This window comes from Scyliorhinus torazame, chromosome 13, assembly GCF_047496885.1.
Source record: "Scyliorhinus torazame isolate Kashiwa2021f chromosome 13, sScyTor2.1, whole genome shotgun sequence".
In the NCBI taxonomy this organism is placed as follows: domain Eukaryota; kingdom Metazoa; phylum Chordata; class Chondrichthyes; order Carcharhiniformes; family Scyliorhinidae; genus Scyliorhinus; species Scyliorhinus torazame.
In genome coordinates, this window is record NC_092719.1 from 159,411,895 (window position 1) to 159,439,173 (window position 27,279).

General features: G+C 45.9%; 1 protein-coding gene and 1 long non-coding RNA gene across 9 annotated transcripts in view; one reads left to right on the forward strand and one right to left on the reverse strand.

Annotated features, from left to right (window-relative positions):
- Window positions 1-27,279, forward strand: part of adamts9 (ADAM metallopeptidase with thrombospondin type 1 motif, 9) — a 489,710-nt gene that overhangs the window by 337,709 nt on the left and 124,722 nt on the right. For all 7 annotated transcript variants that reach the window (XR_011934150.1, XR_011934151.1, XR_011934152.1 and 4 more), the window contains one exon: window positions 427-594. Coding sequence is in view for 4 of the 7 variants with exons in the window: in XM_072472332.1 (XP_072328433.1) it covers window positions 427-594 (168 nt within the window). In the remaining 3 variants the exon portion in view is untranslated. The remainder of the gene's footprint in view (window positions 1-426; window positions 595-27,279) is intronic.
- The window catches only part of LOC140388335 (uncharacterized), a 77,648-nt gene that overhangs the window by 29,814 nt on the left and 20,555 nt on the right, over window positions 1-27,279 (reverse strand). The gene's annotated exons all lie outside the window — the stretch shown is intronic.

The following is a 27,279-nucleotide window of genomic DNA, read 5'->3' on the forward strand; positions in this document are numbered from 1 at the left end:
TATCTTAGTGTAGACATTAATTATGCATTAGGGCACAGTAATTTTGCACAGTTGTAGGAGGAATAAAGAAAACTGGAAGGAAGAAAGGGAGGGGAGGTATAGAGGGAAGAGAAAGAGCATTATACCTTTCATGACCTCAAAGCTGGGTCTGCATCTGCTACACTTGATTCCCTGTATGCATTGAATATTGAAATATTGAACAGGTTAGAGGTAGTTCGAAAGACATGTACGTGACTCATTTTCATCCATTCAGGGAGGAAAATTGAGTTTGTTCCTTTACAGTGCACTCTCTGACCCACCTGATGTTCACTGCACCTAAATAATCTATGGTGCCAAGAGCAGGCCCAAGAAAATCTCCTCTTAAAACTGTAAAGATAAGTGAACAAGAACAAAAAAAAATAACTTCTTTAATTACTTTATTTTCAGTGCTCCATTTCCTGTGGGAAAGGAAGTAAGTATCGCACTGTTTACTGCATGACTAAAGATGGAAAGGAAGTGGAGGAAGAGAATTGTAAACATCTGGAAAGGCCTAAAACACATAAACGATGCCGAGGAGGTAGATGTCCTAAATGGAAAACGGGAGACTGGGCACAGGTGAAGTATAAAACTTACTGAAAATTACAGAATTTATTGTTTTAGCAGTTGGGTTTCTTTCCTTACTTATAACAAAAGTATACACCAAGCTGCAGTCTGTCTTTTTGAGAAAATAAGATGATTTTGCTCATCACCGCCCGACTGTTCCAACGCTAGACAGGATAGTGAGACATCAGGATTTCTGGCTGCCATTTGAGGGTTAGAGGCCCTGATTGAAGTTTCACATCATGAGGTTGGGGAAACGCAAATTTAAAAATTGTCAGCACAATCCGTACCTAAAATTCTTCAACTTTCTCCCAGGCCTCACAGACTCTCTTGCTGGGCGAGGTAGACCAAAGGTGGCGTCAAATTGCCAATGCAAATTGTTCACACTGTATTGACACTCTCCTGGCACTAATAGTGCTGTATTGCCTTAGTTTTCTTTCTAAACCCTCAAGCTGAACTGCAGAAACTCTTGTGCTACAACCAACACTGTTTCTTCTTAAATTCCCATAAGTTATGGTGTTTAACTATAGATCATGAAGTAAAATCAAAGAAATAAAGACAGAATGTATAACTTTACAATCGGTACTGAATTCCATTTCTGCACCCTGGTCTAATTATGGCCTAAAGATTAAACTCGGAGTCAAAATGTAATATGCTAGAGCATGTGAATTTGGGAATGTGGGGTTAAAATGGGGAAAGGCATGCAGAAAATTTGGCTCCAAACCATCAACTTCCCCATTTAACTGCAGTGCATTGGGCTGCATTTGAGCAAGCCCTGCGCAAAAGATGGGTCATCAATTTCAATATGTTAATCAGTCAAACACGGCAATATTAATACAGATTTTGCCACTTAACTGGGTCCATGGGTTTTCTGGGCTTCCTGGAACTCACCAATGAAAGCAAGATGAAAAAGAAAGAAACTGAAGACATAATAGCAAAGTATGCCAACAAGTACTGACAGCTTACATGTGTGCCTTCTTGTGTGAAAGACTTTGCTAGCAGAGGCACCACTGGCAACTTTGGAGGTTTGTTCATCTGTCTGTACTTTGCAGCTCTGATCTAACAGATTAGTATTGGTGCCACTTATTGTGCATTTATAATGATATAAAGGCACCAACCACTCAAAAAGATTGGGTAAACACAATGTGGATTCACTTATTAGAACTAAGCATATGAGAACAGATGTACATGTATATGAAACTTGAAGGCACCAGCAGCACTGGAGGAGGAGGCTCCACAGATATCTGCATCCTCAATGATGGAGGAGCCCAGCACATATGTGCAAAAGACAAGGCTGAGGCATTGGCAACAATCTTCAGCCAGAAGTGCTGAGTCGGAGGACCGATCCATCTCGGTCTCCTCCAGAGGTTCCCAGCAGCACAGATGTCAGTCTTCTGTACAATGGGCCCTGACAATATCCTGGCAATAGTACTGAAGGCTTATGCTCCAGAACCGGCCGCACCCCTAGCCAAGCTGTTCCAGTATAGCTAGAACACTGGCATCTACCCAGCTATGTGGAAAATTGCCCAGGTGTGCCCTGTACTGTACACAAGCAACAGGACAAATCCAACCGCCCTTTCAGTCTACTCTCCATCATCAGTAAAGTGATGGAAGGAGTCATCAACAGTGCTATCAAGTAGCACTTGCTCAGCAATAACCTGCTCACGGATGCTCAGTTTGGGTTCCGCCAGAGTCACTCAGCTCCTGACCTCATTACAGCCTTGGCTCAAATGTGGGCAAAAGAGCGGAATGCCAGAGGTAAGGTGAGAGCGACTGCCCTTGACATCAAGGCAGCATTTGACCGAGTATGGCATCAAGGAGCCCGAGCTCAACTGGAGTCAATGGGAATTGGGGGGAAACTCTCCATTGATTAGAGTCATACCTGGCACAAAGGAAGATGGTTGTGGTGGTTGGTGGTCAATCATCTCAACTCCAGGATATCACTGCAGGAGTTCCAATGAGTAGTGTCCTAGGCCCAACCATCTTCAGCTGCTTCATCAATGACCCCCCTTCCATCATAAGGTCAGAAGTGGGGATGTTTGCAGATGCCTACACAATGTTCAGCACCACTCGCGACTCCTCAGATAATGAAGCAGTCCATGTCCAAATGCAGCAAGAACTGGACAATATCCAGGCTTGGGCTGACAAGTGGCAAGTTACATTCACACCACACAAGTGCCTGACAATGACCATCTCCTACAAGATAGGATCTAACCACTGCCCCTTGACATTCAATGGCATTACCATTGCTGAATTCCCCCACAATCAACATGATTACCATTGATCAGAAATCAAACTGGACTAGCCATATTAATAGTGTGGCTACCAGGGGAAGGTCGAAGGCTAGGAATCCTATGGCGAGTAACTCACCTCCTGACCCCCCAAAGCCTGTCCACCATCTATAAGGCACAAGTCAAGTGCCTGGATGAGTGCAGATCCAACAACACTCAAGAAGCTCAACACCATCCAGGACAAAGGAGCCTGCTTGATTACTCCCCCTTCCACAAACATTCAAACCCTCCACCACCGATGAACAATGGCAGCCATGTGTACCGTCTGCAAGATCTCACCAAGGTATCTTAGACAGCACTTTCCAAACCCATGGCCACTACCATCTAGAAGGACAAGAGCAGCAGATACCTTGGACCCCCACCACCTGGAGGTTCCCCTCCAAGTCACTCACCATCCTGACTTGGAAATATATCACCATTCCTTCACTGTCGCCGGGGCAACATCCTAGAACTCCCTCCTGAACAGCACAGTGGGTGCACCTACACCTCAGGACTGCAGCGATTCAAGAAGGCAACTCACCACCACCTTCTTATGGACAACTATGGATGGACAATAAATGCTGGTCTAACCAGTGATACCCACATCCCGTAAATGAATTTTTAAAAAGCCGAGATGTCTTGGTGTATGCTCTGCTTAAAAGCAAAAGTGAAACTAAAACTGGGTTGGATGACATACTTCAAGTGATATCATGCTGCAGTTCTTTAAAGGCATAATAGCACAGCACCCTTTCATTTTCAAAAAATTTCTCCACCCCCCCCTTCCAAAGAAGTATAACTATTTGCAATACATGTTCATATTTAGTTACCAAAACATAAGTGTGTAGGACTGACAAACCTACGAGTCTCTAAAGCTTAGAGGTAATCTGCAGGTATGCCCAGATCTTGTAATGATAACCTTGTCTGGAGGTTTCTTTAATTGCTCACAATGCTCTGTGGGGTTGTCATTCTTGGATATTGCATTTGGGACCCTATCCTCAGTGCAATAGGACTAAATGGTAGTTGAGGAGCTTGATTGGATCAGATTTGCCCTCGTTAATGCCTCATCCTTGCACCTTTTGTGTGTCATGATTTCATAGGAACTTGGTTCCGAAGGGCAGCACGGTAGCATTGTGGATAGCACAATTGCTTCACAGCGCCAGGGTCCCAGGTTCGATTCCGGCTTGGGTCTCTGTCTGTGCGGAGTCTGCACATCCTCCCAGTGTGTGCGTGGGTTTCCTCCGGGTGCTCTGGTTTCCTCCCACAGTCCAAAGATGTGCAGGTTAGATGGATTGGCCATGGTAAATTGCCTTAGTGTCCAAAATTGCCCTTAGTATTGGGTGGGGTTTACTGGGTTATGGGGATAGGGTGGAGGTGTTGACCTTGGGTAGGGCGTCTTTCCAAGAGCCAGTGCAGACTCGATGGGCCGAATGGCCTCCTTCTGCACTGTAAATTCTATGAAAAAAATAAAAAAATCTTTGTCACCTCAGCTGGTTGCCACTTTTCGTCTGTAGGATCCTGAATGTGATCTTGTTGACCCAACTGTAAACTTTGCAATTCTGCACCTATCTTTTTATTGTGCACGTTGGTCATCTTCTCTTGCAGTTTTAAAAGTTGCTCTCCAGTTTCTGAGAGTGTAGAATGGGTAAGAGTAGATACATTGGTAAGCACTGGTCTGCCAAATATGACCTCTGTGGGTGAAGGAATAGATGTACTTAAAGATGTCGCTCTCAGGTGTAACTTTGCAATGTGTACATCTTGCTTGGTCTGTCTACATTTGAGAATTAGGGATTTACTATACGAATCATTTGTTCAGCTCGACCGTTAGATCTAAGATAACGAGGAGAAGTAGTGGGATCGATATCTACATTCCACTTCTTACACACATCATGAAATGGCTTGCCAATAAATTGCTAACCCTTATCCGCCCCCTATGATGTCTCTAGGTACACCAAATAAACTGAAAATTGCATTGAGTGTGTGTGACAGTTGTGCTTGACATATCGTGCAATTGTCGAATAATGGGGTACTTGGTAACTAGTCAGCGATGACGGTGAAATCTCGATCATGAACATAGTTCTGATGTGATTTTGGACCAACAATGGGTCGGAACTTCATGTGGAATCAGTGGTTCTTTGTATTGATTCCTTGACATGCATCACATTACTGGATGATGACTTCAATGTCATTGTTCATAGCCAGCCAATAGGCTGTCTCCCTTGCAAATGTTCACATCCGATTTGTGCTCATGTGTGAATGATGAAGTTGTAGAAGAATATCAGGTTGCAAAACTTCCGGTACGGTGGCCTGTCTGCCTTTAAAAATGACTCCGCAGGAAATGCCTAGCTTGTCCTGATAAGGCCAAAATGCTCTTCCATGTGTGTGGACTTGCTGAATTGAATCAGGCCATCCTTCAATTATGGATTTCCACAGCTTTTGTCTTGGAGAATCTTTCACCATTTCTTCTTGTAGCTGGTGGCATTTGCAGTGTGTAAAATCAATTGGCGGGCTTGCATTCTCCTACAAGTGTAATATTATAGCTCCGTTGAAACTGTCAATTGTTTTGAAAAATTCAAGATATTTTGATGTTAGGTCATGAACAGAGGCGATTGGCATCATTTCTGAGGCTGATCTGCCGTGTGAGGTCTGACTGATTCCATTAATTGTCACTGGTGTGAGGTCATGGTATGCCGATAGACCGACAATCACCGGGCCTTCAGTCTCCACTACGTGGCACCCAGGATCATTATTTGTACTGGCAGTCCAGGAATTGTCGTAAACTGAAAGTAGTAGGTCTCGCTATGGCCTTCCATGTCTGTGGATACATGTCTTTCAAAATTTGCAGGGGTAGTATTTTGGCACTTGCCCCCGTGTCAATGCTGGCTGATAACAAGCAGTTGCCATCTTTCTTAGTGCAGATAATTTGAATCTTGGCAAACACGTCAGATGGTGTGATGCATCAGTGTTTTCCAAGTGATTGACAGTGTGAGATCCATATTTACTGCTCTTTGTCCCGTTGTGCACATAATCATCATTTTCTGGTTTATCAATTTTTAGGAAAACAAAAGTAGTTTTAAGGGATTTATATTTGTATTGGTAAACATTAGAAACAAGGTATAGTTTTAAGTGGGTTTAATTTAATGTTTCTGTACCTGGAAGGGTAAAACCTATAGTTTGATTCATGCTGTACAAAGGTGTTTGTATGTGTGGGGATTGGTTTAAATTATTATTATTATTATTTTTTTATTTTTTTAAATTCTCCTTTTTCACGTTTTCTCCCACATTTACACCCATCAACAATAAACAATAATCAACAAGATATGTCAATCCCCATAATAACAACGATCCCATCCGCCCACCAACCCCCAAACCTCAACCCGCATGTTTACATAAACAAATGACAAAAAGGAATCAGGGATTACCCGTAGTCACCCTTAATCTACACGGCTCTCCACCACCCCCACCCACCCCCCCAAAGTCTCCAGCTCCTCCCGTCCACTGCCTCTTGTAAAATTCCTCCTCCCAACCTCGGTTCCCTCCCCCAGCCTCGGTTCCCTCCCCCCAACTTTCCACCCCGGCTAGACCACTCGGACCCTGTTCTGTCAGGCTCCGATGGCCGCAGCCCCTCCCCCCACTTCACTCCCGTTCACTGGCCGGCTTAAACCAGCCAGCGTGGAGGCCCCCGCCCGGGTCCCTTTCCCCCATGCCCGGCCCTAGGAAAGCCCTAAGATCCCCCTTTAGCACACAAACCCCGCATATCCACCTACACCCCAAAGAACTCTCATTTCGAGTGAAAGTCCCATCCCTTCCCTTGTCCAAATATATGCAACATTGGCTCCTTTAGCCTCTACACCCACGCGCAGTGATACAAAAAAAAAGAAGAAAATACAGTCATGAGGTTACATCGGCACATGACCATTCCTCAATTTGTCAGTTCTGCCACAGTCCTTCTGCCTTCGCAAACTCCTCCGCTGCTTCCGTCGTTCCAAAATAAAAGTCCCTGAGCTTGTAAGTCACCCTCAGCTTCGCTGGATATACAATGCCGCACTGCACCTTGCCAATGTACAGTGCCCTCTTCACCCGGTTGAAGGCAACACGCCTCCTCGCCAGCTCCACCGTAAAGTCCTGGTATACACGTATACCAGCTCCAGCCCAGTGCACCACCCGCTTCTGCTTGGCCCAGCTCAGGACCTTCTCCTTCACACTGTACCTACGGAAGCACAGAGTCACTGCCCTTGGCGGCTCACTCGCCTTTGGTACAGGCCTCCACGACCGAGGAGCCCGATCCAGTTCATATCGGGAGGGGTCCTCCCCCTCCCCCAGTAGTTTTGCCAGCATCGCGGCAAAATACTCAGTTGGCTTCGGTCCTTCAACTCCTTCGGGCAGCCCACGACCCTCAAATTCTGTCGCCTGGATCTGTTTTCCAGATCTTCCATTTTTCCTCGCAGATTCTTGTTCGTGTCCATCACCTTCCACATCTCCTTCCCCATCGAGGCAAGTTGATCACCGTGCTGCAATACCATCTCCTCCACTTCCTTCAGCACCTCCCCTTGCTCTCGCACCTCCGCCACTGCGCTCGCCACCGCCGTCTTCACCGGGGAAACCGCCTCCTCCACCAGCACATTCAAAACCTCCCTCATCTCCTTCCTCACCATCTCTATACATTTCTCAATCTGCGCCAACTGCTTTTGGAATTCCGCAGCCATCACCTTAGTTAGTTCTTCAGCCGTATGCACTGCGGCCTCCCCTGGTGCTCCAGCCTCCATTTTCTTTGTTGACCCTGCGGTGACCTTTCCCCTCTCCAACGGACTTTCAGCCGCTTTTTTCCCGGCCGTTTTTTGGTGTTTTTCGACATCCTTCTTCGCCTTGCACTATCTCCTGACTTTTACTGCCATCGCTGGCCCTAGGACCGGGCGTTACTCCCCGAAAATGCCGTTCCCGAACGGGAGCCCTCCAATGTGCGGCTGCCTCCCGCCCGCCGTCACCGGAAGTTCGGTTTCAATTTCAACTGTGATTCTATTGTGCTTAGAGAGGTCTTCGGCGTGAACAATAAATAGGCTAGCAAAAGTGTGGTGGCATAGTGGTTAGCACTGCGGCCTCACAGCGCTATGGACCCTGGTTTGATTCCTACCTTGGGTGACCACCTGTGTGGAGTTTACACATTCTCCGTGTCTATGTGGGTTTCCTCTGCCTGTTCACGTTTTCCTCTCACAGTCCAAAGATATCCAAAGGTTAGATGGGGTTATGGGGAGTGGTTGGGGTGCTCTTTCAGGAAGTTGGTGCAGGCTCGATGGGCTGAATGGCCTCCTTCTGCACTGTAGGGATTCTATGATTCTAACATGCAGGCATTGTTTAGCGACCGGAGGCCCTTATTTTTTTTATTAGGTCTTTTCATATATTTACCAATAAACATAACAATGTAACAAAAAATATCAGTGCAAAAAGGTGCAGAACAATGTTGTCTCAAACAAAGGAACAAATATGACGGAATAAATTCAGGATAGTATGCTTAAGGAGCCAGCGTCTCTCAGTTATGTAATGGATTCATTCAACAATGGCTTAACAAATAGAATGGGGAAAAGGAAGAACACTTCCATTCAGGACACATGCCTTTTTGTGGTGCAATATCAAGACTAGCAAAGTGAAGTGAAATGAATTGAATTGAATTAGCTCATGGAAATCCCAACAGAAATAAGTCAGTCAAAGTGGAGCCTATGAATTTAAGATACGGGTCCCAAACTTTATGGAATGCAGCAGACTTAGAGCAGGTCACAGAAGTTAAAATTCCATCGGGATACATTCCATAATTAGCTCATGCCAGTTTTGAATTGAGGGAAAATTGTTACTAATCGAGGAGCATAGAATATTCCTACAAGCTGCGAAAGTCAGGATATTGTATAGCCTTTTTTTGTTGGAATCAGTAATTCTCCCATCTGGAAGATCCAGAGGAAGACCCAGAATCAGGAACACAGGATTAGATTCTAAGGCTCTATCAAAAATCCTCTCCAGCCCAATAGGATTAAATCTTAACACAAGTCCATAAGCAGCGCATATAAGCACCCTCGACCACCAGGCACTTTAGGCACATCGTGGATATAGCAGGATCAAACCTGTGTCTAAGAATAAGAGACAATGTAGTGTCTTAAACTAGGTCTCCTTCATTTTATTACAAACTGAAATTTTACCTGCATAGTCCCATATATTTCTTGTCAATATTGTTTGCCAAATCCTTTTCCCCAAGGCTACAAAGCATCCAATCTGCTAATGCAGGATTTAGAACATAAAGTGTCATTGGACTTCCTAATTAATTGTTTAGGCTCCATAGAATTTAGAATTCTTTCCACCTGAGAAATTGAGGAGTCAAGACACAAAGTTGTCTTATTAAGGATAAAGGAGTTCTCAGGATGTCAAATTATTGCTCAAAGGATGTCAAGGAAACAGCTCTGAACAGGTTTCCCCAACCTATAAATGTCTCTATTCTTTCAAGTGATGAACACATGATCAGGTGGAAAGTCTGGACTGCCCTGAATAGGAGAGAGAATGGAAATCAGTTTGGGTCTCCCTTCTAATCGATGGACTAATCACCATGCTTTAAGAGTGTTAATAATAATAGGATTATCACACTTAACTGAACCTGCCTTAAAGTCGTCATTGAAAAACGAGACCTGTAGAGGGTAAACAGCTTCAATATTGAGCCAAATAGATGAAGGGTCCTTCCTAACCCAATTCCTTCAACCTTAGGTGAGAGGCCAGGTGAACTTAACAAACTTGATGAATGAAGCAATCATTCCATTGATTTCCTTAATAACTCTAGCTGACAGTAGTATAGACAGCATCTGCAGGGGATTCAATGATTTAGTCAACACATTCATTTTTATCAGGGTGATCCTTCCCAGCCAAGAAACCGGCAGGGCTGACCAACAAGCTAAATCCATCTAATGGGCACAATCAGCTGAAGGAAATTGGCCACGCATATCTGCCATATAAAGCAATTGAAGCCCCAGAAACTTAAATCCCAAGAAGGACCATCTAAAAGGGAAATTGGCAAGAGGAGGAGGTTTACCTCTCAACTCACCCACTGGCTTTGTCTCAGATTTAGTAAAGTTGGTCTTATAACTGGAGGAGGCACTAAATCTATCAGCACATCGATAATAGCGGGAACTGAGGATACTGGGTTCAACACAAACAGCACCACATCATCCACATAAAGCCTGATCTTGTGCTGCCACCCCCCACATTCTAGTCCTGATATTAGGGATCTTTTCCAAAAGCCTCTGCCAGTGGCTCAATAGCCAACGCGAACAACAGCAACTTTCTTCTTAGTAAAGCAGGCCTTGAATTCACTCATCGTAATTCTCTCCCAACCTGAATCTCCGTAATGTTTACACCAAATAATTCCATTCATCCCAGTCAAAGGAATGGCGAAACATACCCACCAACTGTTCCAACAACAGATTTTTACACTCCCTATAGAACTCGCACCCAAAACCATCCGGTTCTGGATCCTTACCCAGCTAATGTTTCTTAATACCTGCAGCCATTTCATTTCCATTGATCATGGGCATTGAGAATGAGACGTATAATCTTTATTATTGTCACAAGTAGGCTTACATTAATACTGCAGTGAAGTTACTGTGAAAAGCCCCTAGTCGCCATATTCCGGCACCTGTTCGGATACACTGAGGGAGAATTCAGAATGTCCAATTCACCTAACAAGCACGCCTTTCGGGACTTGTGGGAGGAAACTGTAGCACCCGGAGGAAACTCACACAGACACGGGGGGAATGTGCAGTCTCCGCACAGACAGTGACCCAAGCCTGGAATCGAACCCGGATCTCTGCTGCTGTGAAGCAACAGTGCTAACCACTGTGCTACCATGCCAACCAGTTGGCCCACTGAAGCCTACGGAAGCCCAAGGAAAGAGAAAATAATCCATACCTGCTCTCGCATCCATAGCCTGGTCCAGTTTATATAACACCACATAAAAATCCTTAAATGTCCCATTAATCTCTTCTCCCCTCATCACCCTCTCTTCTCCCGGCAAAGCACAGTGGGATAGAAAAATAATCTACTTCTTAGTAAAGCAGGCCTAATACTTACTCGGTTTATTTCAAAACTCTCACAACTTCGACCTGCAAACTTTAAGCTTCTCTCAGCTTGTTGAGTCAATAAGTAATTAAGAGCTGCCCTTGCTGCATTAATCTCCTTCAATAATTGCCTGTTAGGAACCGTCTAATACCTGCCCTCTTTTTCCACCAAACAGGCTCTCAGCTGGTGCTGGTCATTCTCTTTTCTTGGTCATATAAGAGATATTCAGACGTCTAGCTCGGCCTTACATGCTTCCCATAAAATGGAAGGGGAGACATCAGGAGTCGGGTTAAGTGAGAGGAAGAACTCATGCTCTTTCATGAAATAAGTAGTGCCATGATCTAGACCGGTGGGGGGCAGTAGGGGTGACCACTCGAGCAAGAATTCCAGGGAGGCTGGAGCACGGTCTGAGATTATAATAATACCCATAGAACAGGAGGATACCAAGTGCAGGATCGACTTTGGCACAAAAAAGTAATCCATTCTGGTGTGGCACTAATGGGGGACTGTCATTATGTAGTCGCTGTACTTGATCTTAACTGCCAGACAAAGCAAAATATCGTTTGCTGCAACAAAAGAGTTTCTACAATGATATGAAGGCACCAATTACTCTTAAGGGATTGGGTAAAGAGTTGCAGGTTCTATTGTTAAGACAAGGCAATACCCAGCACACAGGTTCTACAGGCAGGGAATAAGCTCCCTTGATATGTCAGAGCACAACCATCTCAGAAGGGTCAGGGGCTCAGGTCAGGTAGTGTCAGACATTTGCTGCCTTCTGAAACAAGACTTGCTGCAAAGTGGACCTGATGGCCACAATTTACCTCCAACAATCTTCAAATTCTTTGCCTCCAGGTCCTTCCTGGACTGCACCAGAGACAGTTACAAGATTTTGCAATCAGTGATTTACAAGGGCAGGTAGTTATCTCTTTGAGATGATGCCAGTCAGAATAAGCAGGCACTGGGTTTGTAGCTATGGCTGGCTTTCCAGTGGTGCAGGGTGTCATTGGCTACATGCATGTGGCAGGTAAAGGACCCCAGGTCGCCAATGAGTGCTGGCTAAGGGGAGAAGTGGGGCAATTCTGTACCTCCAAGCCAGAGCGAGCGGGCAACCAACCATAAAGAACAGAGGCCACCAGGCTACATAATCAGCAGCAGCCTGCAAGGAGCACACATGGTCATCGAGGCTCTCGGCACAGCCACCCGAGCAAGAGATGAGAGGTAAGCAGATCAGCAGTCGGGAGGTGCAAAGAAGGCCAGGCAAGCGCCGGCGGTGTATCTCAGGGAATCGGGGAGCAGTGGGAGCATTGCAACTACACCAGAAGCCAGTTAGGCAGAGCTGAGAGTGAGAGGGCTGGCAACAACCGGACTGGGCAGCAAGGGAGAGAGAGAGCAGAGGCCAGATATCCAGCAGAACACGTGTGTCGAGGCTCGAGGTCTGGTCACCCAAGCAAGAGCTGAGAGGTGAGCAGAGCAGCAGTTGGGATGTGCAAAGAATAATAGGCCAGGGTCATGTCTCTGGAAATTGGGGAGCAGCGGCCAGCGGGAGCGTGGCGACTCGACCAGAGCTGAGAGGGCTGGGCTTGGCTGGGCAGACACCGGACGTGTTTATGTGCCTTGCATTATGAGAACTGAGGGTGGGTGGGGTCAGGAGAAAATTGATGTTTTCTGGATGGGGCTCGCCATCATTGTGGCAGGTCTCAATGTCATTGGGGCGGGACTTAACATTATTGGGGAAGGGGCTCAACATTGGGGCAGGTTGCCATGTCACCAGCGGGCAGGGCATGATGTGGGACCCACGCAAGGAGGGAGAGCATGGGGCCCTCCAAAAGTGTAAGCTCGCCTCTGCCAGCCATGGTCTCTACACTGGTGGTGGTGTCCTATGCCCTGCCTAATGTTGCTCAGCAACAAGATTTGGATCTGTGGGCAGAACAAGGTTCAGGGTACTTAGCTTCTCCAGAAAAGTCTGAGAAGGAGGAGGCGGAACATGATGCAACATGTCATTCCGTTCATCACAAGTGAAAATGTCCCCTCCCAATCAGTGAATAAAAATATGTAAGACAGGAAGGTGATGGAAAGAGATGATGGGCGCGATTTAACAGAAATGACACAGAGTCCCGTGTTGAGCATGTTTAGCTGGTGTTTCCAGGCACTTGTAGCGACTAAAACCAAGTCTAATGAGATTCTGTTTCATTTCAGTCACCGGTGCAGGAAGAGATCGGGTCTTGAGACCCCCCAATGAGAACCCCCTTCCAACGCCTCAACTCGTCCATAGAGGGGTCATCGAGCTCCCCACAGCACACAAATAGGGCAGGGCACCCCTGGGACCAATCCCCGGTGTGGGCAAAATGCCACCCAGGCACCTTGGCATTACCAACATGGCCCCACCCCTGCCAGCCTAGCAGTGCCACCTGGGCATTCTGGAAATAACAAGATGGCACCCAGGTGGCAATGTTGGAGAACCAGGTTGGCAGTGCCAGGGCACCAGGTTGGCATCAGGGGTGCCAGGGTGCAATCCTGCCCAGAGCCCAACAACCCAGAGGCCTTCGAACCCTGGGGGGGGCCCGCAAAGTGCCCATACACCTGGTTCCCATTTGTGGAGACCATAGAACAAAGAACATTACAGCGCAGTACAGGCCCTTCGGCCCTCGATGTTGCGCCGACCTGTGAAACCACTCTAAAGCCCATCTACACTATTCCCTTATCGTCCATATGTCTATCCAATGACCATTTGAATGCCCTTAGTGTTGGCGAGTCCACTACTGTTGCAGGCAGGGCATTCCACGCCCTTACTACTCTCTGAGTAAAGAACCTACCTCTGACATCTGTCTTATATCTATCACCCCTCAATTTAAAGCTATGTCCCCTCGTGCTAGACATCACCATCCGAGGAAAAAGGCTCTCACTGTCCACCCTATCCAATCCTCTGATCATCTTGTATGCTTCAATTAAATCACCTCTTAACCATCTTCTCTCTAACGAAAACAGCCTCAAGTCCCTCAGCCTTTCCTCATAAGATCTTCCCTCCATACCAGGCAACATTCTGGTAAATCTCCTCTGCACCCTTTCCAATGCTTCCACATCCTTCCTATAATGCGGCGACAGGAATTGCATGCAATACTCCAAATGCGGCCGCACCAGAGTTTTGTACAGCTGCAACATGACCTCATAGCTCCGAAACTCAATCCCTCTACCAATAAAAGCTAATACACTGTACGCCTTCTTAACAACCCTCTCAACCTGAGTGGCAACTTTCAGGGATCTATGTACATGGACACCGAGATCTCTCTGCTCATCCACACTGCCAAGAATCTTACCATTAGCCCAGTACTCTGTCTTCCTGTTATTCCTTCCAAAATGAATCACCTCACACTTTTCTGCATTAAACTCCATTTGCCACCTCTCAGCCCAGCGCTGCAGCTTATCTATGTCCCTCTGTAACTTGTAACATCCTTCCGCACTGTCCACAACGCCACCGACTTTAGTGTCATCTGCAAATTTACTCACCCATCCTTCTACGCCCTCCTCCAGGTCATTTATAAAAATGACAAACAGCAGTGGACTCAAAACAGATCCTTGTGGTACACCACTAGTAACTGGACTCCAGTCTGAACACTTCCCATCAACCACCACCCTTTGTCTTCTTCCAGCTAGCCAATTTCTGATCCAAACTGCTAAATCTCCCTGAATCCCATGCTTCCGTATTTTCTGCAGTAGCCTACCGTGGGGAACCTTATCAAATGCTTTACTGAAATCCATATACACCACACCGACTGCTTTACCCTCATCCACCTATTTGGTCACCTTCTCAAAGAACTCAATAAGGTTTGTGAGGCACGACCTACCCTTCACAAAACTATCTCTAATCAAATTATTCCTTTCCAGATGATTATGCACCCTATCTCTGATAAACCTTTCCAAGATTTTGCCCACAACAGAAGTAAGGCTCACTGGTCTATAGTTACCGGGGTTGTCTCTACTCCCCTTCTTGAACAAGGGGACAACATTTGCTATCCTCCAGTCTTCTGGCACTATTCCTGTAGACAAAGATGACTTAAAGATCAAAGCCAAAGGCTCAGCAATCTCCTCCCTAGCTTCCCAGAGAATCCTAGAATAAATCCCATCCTGCCCAGGGGATTTATCTATTTTCACACTTTCCAGAATTGTTAACACCTCCTCCTTATGAACCTCAAGCCCCTCTAGTCTAGTAGCCTGAATCTCAGTATTCACGTCGACAACATTGTCTTTTTCCTGTGTGAATACTGATGAAAAATATTCGTTTAGCACCTCTCCTATCTCCTCGGACTCCAAGCACAACTTCCCACTACTGTCCTTGACTGGCCCTACTCTTACCCTAGTCATTCTTTTATTCCTGACATATCTATAGAAAGCTTTAGGGTTATCCTTGATCCTACCTGCCAAAGACTTCTCATGTCCCCTCCTGGCTCTTCTTAGCTCTCTCTTTATGTCCTTCCTAGCTAACTTGTAACTCTCAAGCGCCCTAACTGAACCTTCATGTCTCATCTTTAGGTAAGCTTCCTTCTTCCTCTTGACAAGTGTTTCGACTGCTTTAGTAAACCACGGCTCCCTTGCTCGACCACTTCCTCCCTGCCTGACAGGTACATACTTGTCAAGGACACGCAGTAGCTGCTCCTTAACAAGCTCCACATTTCCATTGTGCCCATCCCCTGCAGTTTTCCTCTCCATCCGATGCATCCTAAGTCTTGCCTCATTGCATCATAATTGCCTTTCCCCCAGATATAAGTCTTGCCCTGCGGTATATACCTATCCCTTTCCATCACTAAAGTAAACGTAATCGAATTGTGGTCACTATCACCAAAGTGCTCATCTACCTCCAAATCTAACACCTGTCCTGGTTCATTACCCAGTACCAAATCCAATACAGCCTCGCCTCTCATTGGCCTATCTACATACTGTGTCAGGAAACCCTCCTGCACACATTGGACAAAAACGGACCCATCTAAAGTACTCGAACTATAGCGTTTCCAGTCAATATTTGGAAAGTTAAAGTCCCCCATAACAACTACCCTGTTGCTTTCGCTCCTATCCAGAATCATCTTTGCAATCCTTTCCGCTACATCTCTGGAACTTTTCAGAGGCATATAGAAAAACAGGGTGACCTCTCCTTTCCTGTTTCTAACCTCAGCCCATACTACCTCAGTAGACGAGTCCTCATCAAACGTCCTTTCTGCCACTGTAATACTGTCCTTGACTAACAATGCCACCGCTCCCCCTCTTTTACCACCTTCCCTGAGCTTACTGAAATATCTAAACCCCGGCACCTGCAACAACCATTCCTGTCCCTGCTCTATCCATGTCTCCGAAATGGCCACAACATCGAAGTCCCAGGTACCAACCCATGCTGCAAGTTCACCCACCTTATTCTGGATGCTCCTGGCATTGAAGAAGACACACTTTAAACCACCTTCCTGCCAGCCGGTACACTCCTGCAACTTTGAAACCTTACTCATGACCTCACTACTCTCAACCTCCTGTATACTGGAGCTACAATTCAGGTTCCCAAGCCCCTGCTGAACTAGTTTAAACCCTCCCAAAGAGCATGAGCAAATTTCCCCCCCAGGATATTGGTACCCCTCTGGTCCAGGTGTAGACCATCCCATTTGTAGAGGTCCCACCGACCCCAGAATGAGCCCCAATTATCCAGAAATCGGAAACCTTCCCTCCTGCACCATCCCTGTAGCCACGTGTTCAACTCCTCTCTTTCCCTATTCCTCATCTCGCTATCACGTGGCACAGGTAACAACCCAGAGATAATAACTCTGTTTGTCCTAGATCTAAGTTTCCACCCTAGCTCCCTGAATTCCTGCCTTACATCCCTATCCCTTTTCCTACCTATGTCGTTGGTACCTATGTGGACCACGACTTGGGGCTGCTCCCCCTCCCCCTTAAGGATCCCGAAAACACGATCCGAGACATCACGCACCCTGGCACCTGGGAGGCAACACACCAACCGCGAGTCTCTCTCATTCCCACAGAATCTCCTATCTATCCCCCTAACTATGGAGTCTCCAATGACTAATGCTCTACTCCTCTCCCCCTTCCCTTCTGAGCAACAGGGACAGACTCTGTGCCAGAGACCTGCACCCCATGGCTTACCCCTGGTAAGTTGTCCCCCCAACAGTATACAAAGCGGTATACTTGTTACTAAGGGGAACGACCACAGGGGATCCCTGTACTGACTGCTTCATCCCAGCCCCTCTCACCGTCACCCATCTATCTTTATTCTTCCGAGTACAATGAAGCTTCTATCTATGACCACCTCTGCCTCCCGAATGATCCAAAGTTCATCCAGCTCCAGCTCCAGTTCCCTAACGCGGTTGCTAAGGAGCTGGAGATGGGTGCACTTCCCACAGATGAAATCAGCAGGGACACTGTCGGCGTCCCTCACCTCAAACATGCTGCAGGAGGAACATTGCACTACCTTCCCTGCATCCCCTCTAGATAAAAAAAAGAAGAAAGACAGAGCTTACCTGTTATTCATTCCCCTTCTCAGCAAGCACTCACTCAGCAACCTCTGCGCCCTACACGATAACACCTGAAGAAAAACTACTTACCAGTCACCAGCCAATCCCTTACCTGCAGGCTGTGACATCACGGTTCAACGTCTACCTGCCCTCGAGCCTTCCTCTTGATCTTTACAGCGGTTGTTTTTTTTGGTTAGAGAAGGGGGTAGGGAGGGAAACACTGAAGAAGTGTTTCGGGTTTAAGTGTCACTTGACAACAGCTCCGCCACAAACCACCTTCAGGTTAGGGTGACCGCAACGCAGGTATGCAAATTTCCCTTGCAACAGCCAATCAGCAGCTCCGCTCTACTGCCCTCTGCAAACCAATGCTCACTCAGGGCCTCCGAGGCGCGAGTATTAGATCCCACATCTTGGGAAACTCCAGCGAGTGCATATCAAAGTACTGCTTACTGGAATGCTTTAATATGCAGATTAGCCAGATCTGGATCCCGTCCACAGATCATGACATCTCGCAAGATCCCATTAGATCTCGCAAGGCGTGGCAAGCCAGGTAAATCTCCTGAAAGACCTTTTCTGAGATTTACCAGCCGCGTCGCACCCCGGTTTGGGCATGGCCGTTAGATTTCATCCAATATCTATAAAGGTCAAAACTAAGCCAGAGACTTACCAATCTAACATTTACATTTTCCTTTTCCGAACACTTCCCTATGTAACCCGGTGGCTTCAGCAGAGATAGAAGCAGATTCATCAGATCCCTTCTCTGGCTGCTGAGGTACTCTTGGCCAATACACTCTGAAGTTGGAGCCCTTGAGTGTCCCACTGAAGACTGTCCACCTGCATCTGTGCAAGGGAAGACTCCACCATTGGGACATGAGACAAAATGTGACTATGGGAGGGGGGGCATGCAATGAATGAGAAGTGGAAGCACTTTGAGCCAAGTCACCACTTCCATGTCTCCTTTCACCATCATCCCTCTGATGACCCACCTGCACTTCAATGGTAGCAGTGAGCTGGAGGACACTTTGCTTCAGATAATGAACGGCCAAAGCTAGGGTAGCTATTTAAGGTGGCAGTCATAGCGTGCACAGGTAAAGGCTTGCAAGCACTTGTTTGATTGCCACGTTTTGATGCTCAATGCAGCTTGCCACTCTTTCCATGAATGAAGACATCAAAGCAAAGGCCATCATGCCGCCACATACTTGAGATAAAATTCTCCAATCTTTTTACAAGCATGAAAGTGCTGCTGGAATTTCTGCTGGTACACCCACATTCTTAGATACTAGTCCAAAGTATTCTGTTCATTGATGGCCCCAAGATATTGCATCTGCAACCAGCTAGGCAGAGATTAGAGTGACCTATGATTGCCAATACAGACTCTAACACTGATTCTCCACTGCTGGTCCTCCTCCACCATCTCTTTTTGCTCAACTGTGATTTGTAAGCCACAGGTGAAAACCCAACTATCTTCCTTGCTGGTTCCACCAAATTGTGAATATCTGAACTGGTGCATGGTCTGTATGGCCCTTGGAGTGAGTGACTTCATCTGCAAAATCATCCCCAACCTCTTAGATTGCCTGTTGCAGGATGCTTGATGACTGTGGGAGATTAAAGACATGAATTCACACTGACTAGATAAGAATGTTTTAACTGATAATCATGCACATGATCATATTCCACCCACTTGCTGACATCAAGTCCATATGAGTCAGTGTTGAATTCCATGTCGTTGTCTGATATTTAATTCTGTCTCCAGTTCGCTGGGCAGCTCCCATATCCCCATCACTGCCATCCAAGCATGCCAAGCCTCCAGTGATGTCTAGTATCTCCTCCTCTGCAGTTGTCAGTTGAGAAATGACTGGAGGGCCAACTCTGGTTTTCTTTTGCTCCCTGGTTCTGAATATATCAAAAGCATCTAATGAGGGTGACTTTGAAACTTAGGCATGGAACTACATAAAGATGAGCTTGTGTGCTATTCCCATCTGGTGGATGAAAAGATGGGGATATGAAGAAGTGCACAGAGGGATGAATGTACCTGTAAGATAGGTTAGCATGTAGACTACTTTGCTGAAGAAGGCCTGATAGGTTGTGATGATGCACAAAGGGACTCACCTGTCCTGCTTTGCATAGGTTCGGCAATAATTCCATGTGCATGGCACCAAGCTGCTGCATCTGACCTCATTGATAACTTCCATCTCTAGTTTCTTTGTTTCACCACCGGGCATCTCCCTCTTGTTCCCCAGCCCAAGCTCCCAGCATTTTAGGAACTTAAAATCCAGCCGTTTCTATGGACCATATGCAATGGGCGCGATTCTCCGCTCCCGTGCCGAAGTGCCCATGCCGTCGTGAACGCCGTCGAGGTTCACGACGGCGCGAAACGGCCCCTATCCCGACCGATTCAGGGCCCGATAATCGGCTAGGAGCGGGGCCGCGTCATTTACACGCGCCAGGCCTTGTTGCCACGTAAATGCACCGCATACATGACGCGGCCGGCGCCGCATAACTGCCGTCACCCGCGCACGCGCGGGTTGGCCGGCGCCAACCCGCGCATGCGTGGTTGCCGTCCTCTCCGAGTCTGCCCCGCAAGTAGATGTCAGACGGATCTTGCGGGGCTGCGGAAGAAAGGAGGTCCTCCTTCTGAGAGGACGGCCCGACGATCGGTGGGCACCGATCGCGGGTCAGACCCCATTTGAGGCCCCCCCCCTCCCCCTCCCGCAGGCCGCCCCTCCAGCATTCCCGTGCTGTTCCCGCCGGCAGCAACCAGGTGTGGACGGCGCCGGGGGGAACTCACCGTTTTGGACTGGCCACTCGGCCCATCCGGGCCTGAGAATAGCAGGGGTGCCGGAGAATCGCCATTTTGTGTGTCTTGGGCGGTTCTCCGGCCTGCGCAGTGCGGAACTCGACGGGGCCGTTCTCGCCGCTTGGGAGAATCGCAGGAGGGCGTCGGACCGGCGTTGCGGGAAATTTTGGCGACCCAGGCGATTCTCTCAACCGACGCGGGAGCGGAGAATCCCGCCCAATGCTACATGAAATCAACTGGTATTTTGTTAAAAATACTTAAGTTTTTCAAATTTCCTCTCCATTTCCACAGCCTGCTGCATGAGTCCAGCGGAATCATTTACAAATTGCCAAGTACCATAAAACGCTGAGTCCTGAGCTTGTTGGGAAAGTGGCAGCTCTTGTAAAAGGCAAAACTGTGATAAAGCTTTTTTCCAACCTCTCAACACTGCCAAGTTAGGGTTTATTGTATTGCAAGTTGCCACCATTCTGCCCATAAAAGATCAGCATAATATTAGTATTGGTGGTGGTTTAGGGGCAATATGTCACCTGAGATTAGGTATATCTACTTCCAGAAAACAAAAGTGGGCCCAATTATGCCAACCAAGCAAAGGAGCAGCCTGAATCCCAAAGGTTAGGTAACAATAAAACACATTTGGAGCTGTTTCTTTACATGGGAGGTCAAAGGAATGACTGCAAGAAGTCTTCAGGGTTAAGCCTGGGTGCAACATGTGTTCATAGGGCTCTTGGCCACTGTACATACCCACAAACTTTATCAGGCCCAAAACTGCAAGCACATATCCGGTTAACTATCTGGAATGCAGCCCATTGATTTTTTTTCAGGGCCAGGAAGTAGAATTTTTTAATGCCACCTCTTTATAAACAGAGCAAATGTTTTTCTTGATCCCAGTGGATGTGTCATTACATGTGTAAAGCAGCTCAAATTTTTTGACATGGACTTCTGATAAGAATTGCTTTGCTGCTGTAATTAAGATTGTAAGAATTTGGTACGCTACTGTTTCTTAAACTCTAATTAAATTCACAATATGCTCATGTTTCTCAGAAGTGTTGTTCATTAGAGGAGCATTAACTTCATCAATAACCAATGGTTTTAATTTAAACTATATATCATTATCACTTTGGTTGAATTACCAAAAGTGCCTCTGGTTGGGATGTTATGACTATTCCCTTATCTATGTCCGTGTAGGATTTCATTAGAAGAAAGCAACAGGCAACTTCCTTTCCTAATCTCTCACAAACAAATAGTTATTTGATTCCAGATTTCTGGAAGTGCAATGTGCACAAGCAGCTTTCATTATTTCTTCTCTCTGCCTTCCTCCTAATACCTTCTTTGAAGATTCACTGGTATTGAAAGCTATAAAATTCAGTGGAACTCATTGACAATAGAAACCTGCCAAAATCGTAAATACAATAACCGCCTACGTGAGTGACCTCATACCATGTGAAAGAAACATTTGACCTTGGAGCCTCTGATCAAGGAAACAGAAAATAAGGATTCTTTCTCCTGATCATTGCCAAGTGACTTTGCTGGGAGTGTATTTGTTTGTATATAAAGATGAGCTTAATTATGATGCCTTCCATGGTTATACTGCTGACCAACATTCATTGTCTGGGCTCATGCCTCAACTGTGAGTAATTGAACAAGATAACAAAGTGGCACCAGTACCTTTGAAACCATATGCAGCAAGGCTCACGACCATCAGGAGAGCAGAAGCCAAAGACAGAACATTAAGAAAAATACTAATTAGATAATGGCCGGATTTCTCTGGCCTTTGGGATTATCTGTTCCCACCGGTATCGCACTTCCGCCCATGGGTTTCCCGGCGGCATGGGGTGGCTTCAATCGGAAATCCAATTGACAAGCGGCGGGAATAGAGAATTCTGCCGCCAGTGAACGGCACGCTGTCGAGAAACACGGGGCTGGGAGACCAGAGAATCCAGCCCATTGTTGACATTTCTTGAAAATCTTTGGCATTTAGCTGTTCCTATAAAGCGTACTGAAGCTTCTAATAACAATCTGATTGTGTGTGAATTTAGAATCTGATACATTTTGAATTTCAAATTCAGCTATTAATATTTAAATATTAAAGTTTCATTTTGGTAAGTATTGTACTAAATTGATAACTATTGTACTAAAGTGGAAACACCTCCTTAAAACTGATAATGAAATAAACATAGTACAACAGAAAACACAGTCCTGAATGCAGGCTATTGCTTCAAGGTGACTTGAATGTATTATTCAATATTATATTATTTATTTATTATGTTGGATTTTAAGATTGTTATTAGTACTTTGGGATAATTATAACATTTTGTAATTTAGTTTGTTTTTCTATGAAAACTGAAGCCCAATAATTTTGTGTGTGATATGTAAAAAATGTATTCCAATGGGAGTGCAGTGGAACATGAAGTGTTTATGACTTAAACTGCAGCTATACCCAATACTTCATCAGTTATATTAAAGAGAAACATACTAAATGAACCCGATATTATTATAAATTTACTATCTTGATACAGAAGTGCAATTTTTGCAGTTACAGATGTACGCATTTTTGAAGCTATGGAAACATGACCAGCAAGGGGAATATTGGGTGTGGGGGTTTAACAAACAGCCAGAGTCAGAGGAGCACTGGGGCAGGGGTGTGGACCACTTTATGGGGCAGGAGAATGTTGCAGAAAGATGAGGATAGAAATCTAAATTGGTGCTGTTGACAATTAATTATTGGGTATGATATAAATTTCAAGTAATCCCAAGTCCATGGGCTGGATTCTCCGCTGGTGGGATTCTCCATTGCGCCGGCAGCACACCCACGCCTGCCGATTTCCTGACGGTGAGGGCTGCCCACAATGGGAAACTCCACTGGCTGGCTGGCAGGACAGAGAATCCCACTGCCGGCGGGAGCACGCCGCGCCAGAAAACTGGTGTGGCGGGGTGGAGAATCCCACCCCATCTATTTTGAGGTTGAAGTCTGGTTTGCTCAATTGGCTATGTGGCTGCAGTGTATTGCAGTAGGATACCAATGGCACAGGTTCAATCCTCGTATCAGTTGTTGTACTTTGTGAATGCCTGCTTTCTTATCTTGCCCTGTGCTTGATATGAATGGTGTCCCTCAAACTATTTAACTACTTGTCTCTCTCTAACAGAGAGATGCCTATGGTCTCTCATGAATTGTGGCTAATTAACTTACCGATATAACAGCTGAAGATTTTTTAAATTTAAAGTGCCCAATTTTTTTTCAAATAAGGACCGATTTAATGTGGCCAATCCGCCTACCCTGCGCATCTTTGGGTTGAGACCCACCCAGACGCGGGGAGAAAGGGCAAACACCACACGGACAGTGACCCGGGGCTGAGATCGAACCCAGGTCTTCGGCGCCGTGAGGCAGCAGCACTAACCACTGCACCGCAGGTCGCCTATAACTGCTAAAGAATGCACAAAATTGTCCATTCAGATTTCATCCTGAAATCGGTGATTCATTCACTGGAATGTGAAAAACTGTACTTAAGGGACTGTGCTGCATTCCAGCTGCTACAGTTGAAGCTTCCACGGGGTGCAGACAATTGTTCGTAATATCATCGAATCATAGAATAATACAGCACAGAAGGCTATTTAGCCGATAAGTGCTGGTGTCATCTCTTTCAAAAAGCAATCCAGTCTGTTATTTCCTCTGCGATTCCCTCAGTCATGACTATTCTTGCTCAATCAACTACTTATTCAATTCTCTTGTGAAAGCTCCTATTGAATCTCTCTCTGGGAGCCAGTTAGTTCAGTTGTCTAGACAGCTAGGATGTGATTCAGAATGATGCCAACAGCATGGGCCTTGACCTGTGTAGACTTGAGGCCTGCCTCCTTGCCCTGCCCATAGTAAAAACCACAGCAAAAAGTCCAGGTTAGATGACTCTCATGTATTCGCCAAGGATCTAAAGAGGACACATGATTATGATGAATGAATCTTTATCCACAACCATATGGGGTAGTATTCCAATTCCAAACACTCATTGCCAGAAGAAGTTTTCCCTCATGTTGCCTCGAGCTATTTTATCAATCAGCTCAAAAAAGAGAAATAAAATACTGCAGTTGCTGGAAATCTGAAATAAAAACTTAAAGCTGGAAACACTCAGGAAATCTGCTAATATAATTTGTGTGACAGAATATGGGCACATTCACTGCAATGAAAACACTTATTTTCCAACCTTTTTTAAACAACAACAGTGCTGGCAAAAATAACAGAGAGCTGGCAGCTCTAATTTATTAGAGCATTCATAAGAATGGACACAATGCTACTGGGGAAGACTATAAGACCATAAGACATAGGAGCGGAAGTAAGGCCATTCGGCCCATCGAGTCCACTCCACCATTCAATCATGGCTGATTTCAACTCCATTTACCCGCTCTCTCTCCATAGCCCTTAATTCCTCGAGAAATCAAGAATTTATCAACTTCTGTCTTAAAGACACTCAACGTCCCGGCCTCCACCGCCCTCTGTGGCAATGAATTTCACAGACCCACCACTCTCTGGCTGAAGAAATTTCTCCTCATCTCTGTTCTAAAGTGACTCCCTTTTATTCTAAGGCTGTGCCCACGGGTCCTAGTCTCCCCTGCTAATGGAAACAACTTCCCTACGTCCACCCTATCTAAGCCATTCATTATCTTGTAAGTTTCTATTAGATCTCCCCTCAACCTCCTAAACTCCAATGAATATAATCCCAGGATCCTCAGATGTTCATCGTATGTTACGCCTACCATTCCTGGGATCATCCGTGTGAATCTCCGCTGGACCCGCTCCAGTGCCAGTATGTCCTTCCTGAGGTGTGGGGCCCAAAATTGCTCACAGTATTCTAAATGGGGCCTAACTAATGCTTTATAAAGCTTCAGAAGTACATCCCTGCTTTTATATTCCAAGCCTCTTGGGATAAATGACAACATTGCATTTGCTTTCTTAATTACGGACTCAACCTGCAAGTTTACCTTGAGAGAATCCTGGACTAGGACTCCCAAGTCCCTTTCCCATTTTAAAATTATGGAATCAGATTGGTGACCACAGATCAGATCCCACGGTGTCAGCTTTCAAGCATTCAACCAGCACAACCTTCCCAAGGGCAATTAGGAATGGGCAGTAAATGTTGGTCTAACCAGTGATGCCCACCTCCCGTAAATTATTATTTCTTTAAATGCCATTGTGGGGAGTTAGAAACATGAGTGAAGGAAGGGAAAAGAGGATTGACTCTGTTGCCTGGGTCTCTTTCACACAGCTGTTATGAAGCAACGTTGATTGGTAGGGAGAGGCATGTGCTGCTGTCTTGAGAAATGGCAGGCAGTTGGAGCCGAGCTTTGCCTTTTCATTAAGCCTTGATCTATTACCCCACTGGGATATGTGATTTGAGGGCTGCTTTCAAACCATGATAACACTGAGACACGGCAGTTGTATTGCTCTAGAAGCTGTGATCTATGCTACCCTGCTTAACTGTCCTTTGTTTCCTCCAAAGCTGAAATCTGTATTTCCTTGACTGATCCCTGGTTGCATCTCTGTTGGCGATCTGATGTGGATTTCATTCCAATTGCCACCGTGTTATTGGTGCCTTAAAAGGATGACAAAGGTTCTTTGATGTTGCTGCAAATTAGGCACAACAACAAAACAAAGAAGTTGAGTCTTTCACACATCCAGACATCCAAAGCATCTTATGGCTTTTAATTATTTTTAAAATGGTTTCACTGTAGCGAATCATGGCAACCATTTGTATATAACAAGGCCCCACAAAATGCAGTGTGTTGATGGCCAGATCATCTGTTTGTAGTGGCACTGGTTAAGGGCTAAATATTGAGATGGATACCAGAGAGAACTCCAGTGCTATTCTGTAAAATAAGCTTTCCCATCCAATTGAGAGGGCTTGATTTAATATCTCATCTGAAAGATGGCGCTACCAACAGTAATGCATATCTTTGGTACTGCATTGAGATACCATCCTGGATTTTATGCTCAAGTCTCTGGAGTGTGACTTGAACTCATGACCTTCTAACTTGATGGTGTGAGTGCAACCACTGAGCCACAACTAACATTTTAAGCAACAGTTACACCTGACATTTGCTTCACTTCCTTGGGAGATTGTTCAGAGTCTGTAAATAGGCATCACATTGCTCCAGCTCGCCTTTTCAGATGAATGCCCATGGGCTCTGGACCTCACAACTTCAAAGTAATTGGTAACCATCTCTTCAACCTCAGCTATGAAGGATACATATGTTCCTACTTTCCACTCTTCCATATCCCTCTTGCTCAATGAATTGTACCAATTCCTCACTATTTAATTCTTCACGGTGAAATTGTTAGGCTAGTCTGTTGGAGTGAAAAAAAAGTGCCATAGATAGTGAGTTGGAGTTTGTCAGGACAGAGGAAAACAGTTTCACAGGAAGCAACTGGAAATGAGAGTGTGCTGGTCTGTATTTTCTTCTTCATCATTATCATGAAGACCAATAAAGAAAAAACTCTCTCCCACCGAGACCCCCTAACTAGAGGGACGCTCCCAGAAAGCTAGAGAGCTGTCCAGACAGAGACAGTGACAGATATTACAATTGTAACAGTTACCTGGAGGCCCCATGTGTCCACTCCTAGAAAGAGAACAGCTGTGACCCGTGTTTCAACTTCTCAGATCCATTAGATACAAGACATTCATTCATTTTTAGTAGTGGGCTGTGATTGCCAACTTCCACAAAACAGCTGCATCTCCCTTCATGGGTGAGTGACTGAAACCCCAATGTTTCCAAACAGCAACCACATCAAAGAGTGGTAAGTGCATTCCAATCACTAAGTGCATTCCAATCACTCAAACATGTGATTGAATGTCGGCAGCAGGTGGGGGTGGAGTGGGGGGTGGGGCGGGTAGAGCATCGTGATTGGAGTGGCGCCCGGCACCTACCCCGATCCCAATTTTTCAATTTTCCACTGTGTCGGGGACCCCGCTACCAACAGCGGGTGGCAGAGATTCTAGGTCCATGTCTGAGGTGCCTCTGCTGAGTTTAAAAACTACATGGTGACTCTGGGGGGAATTCC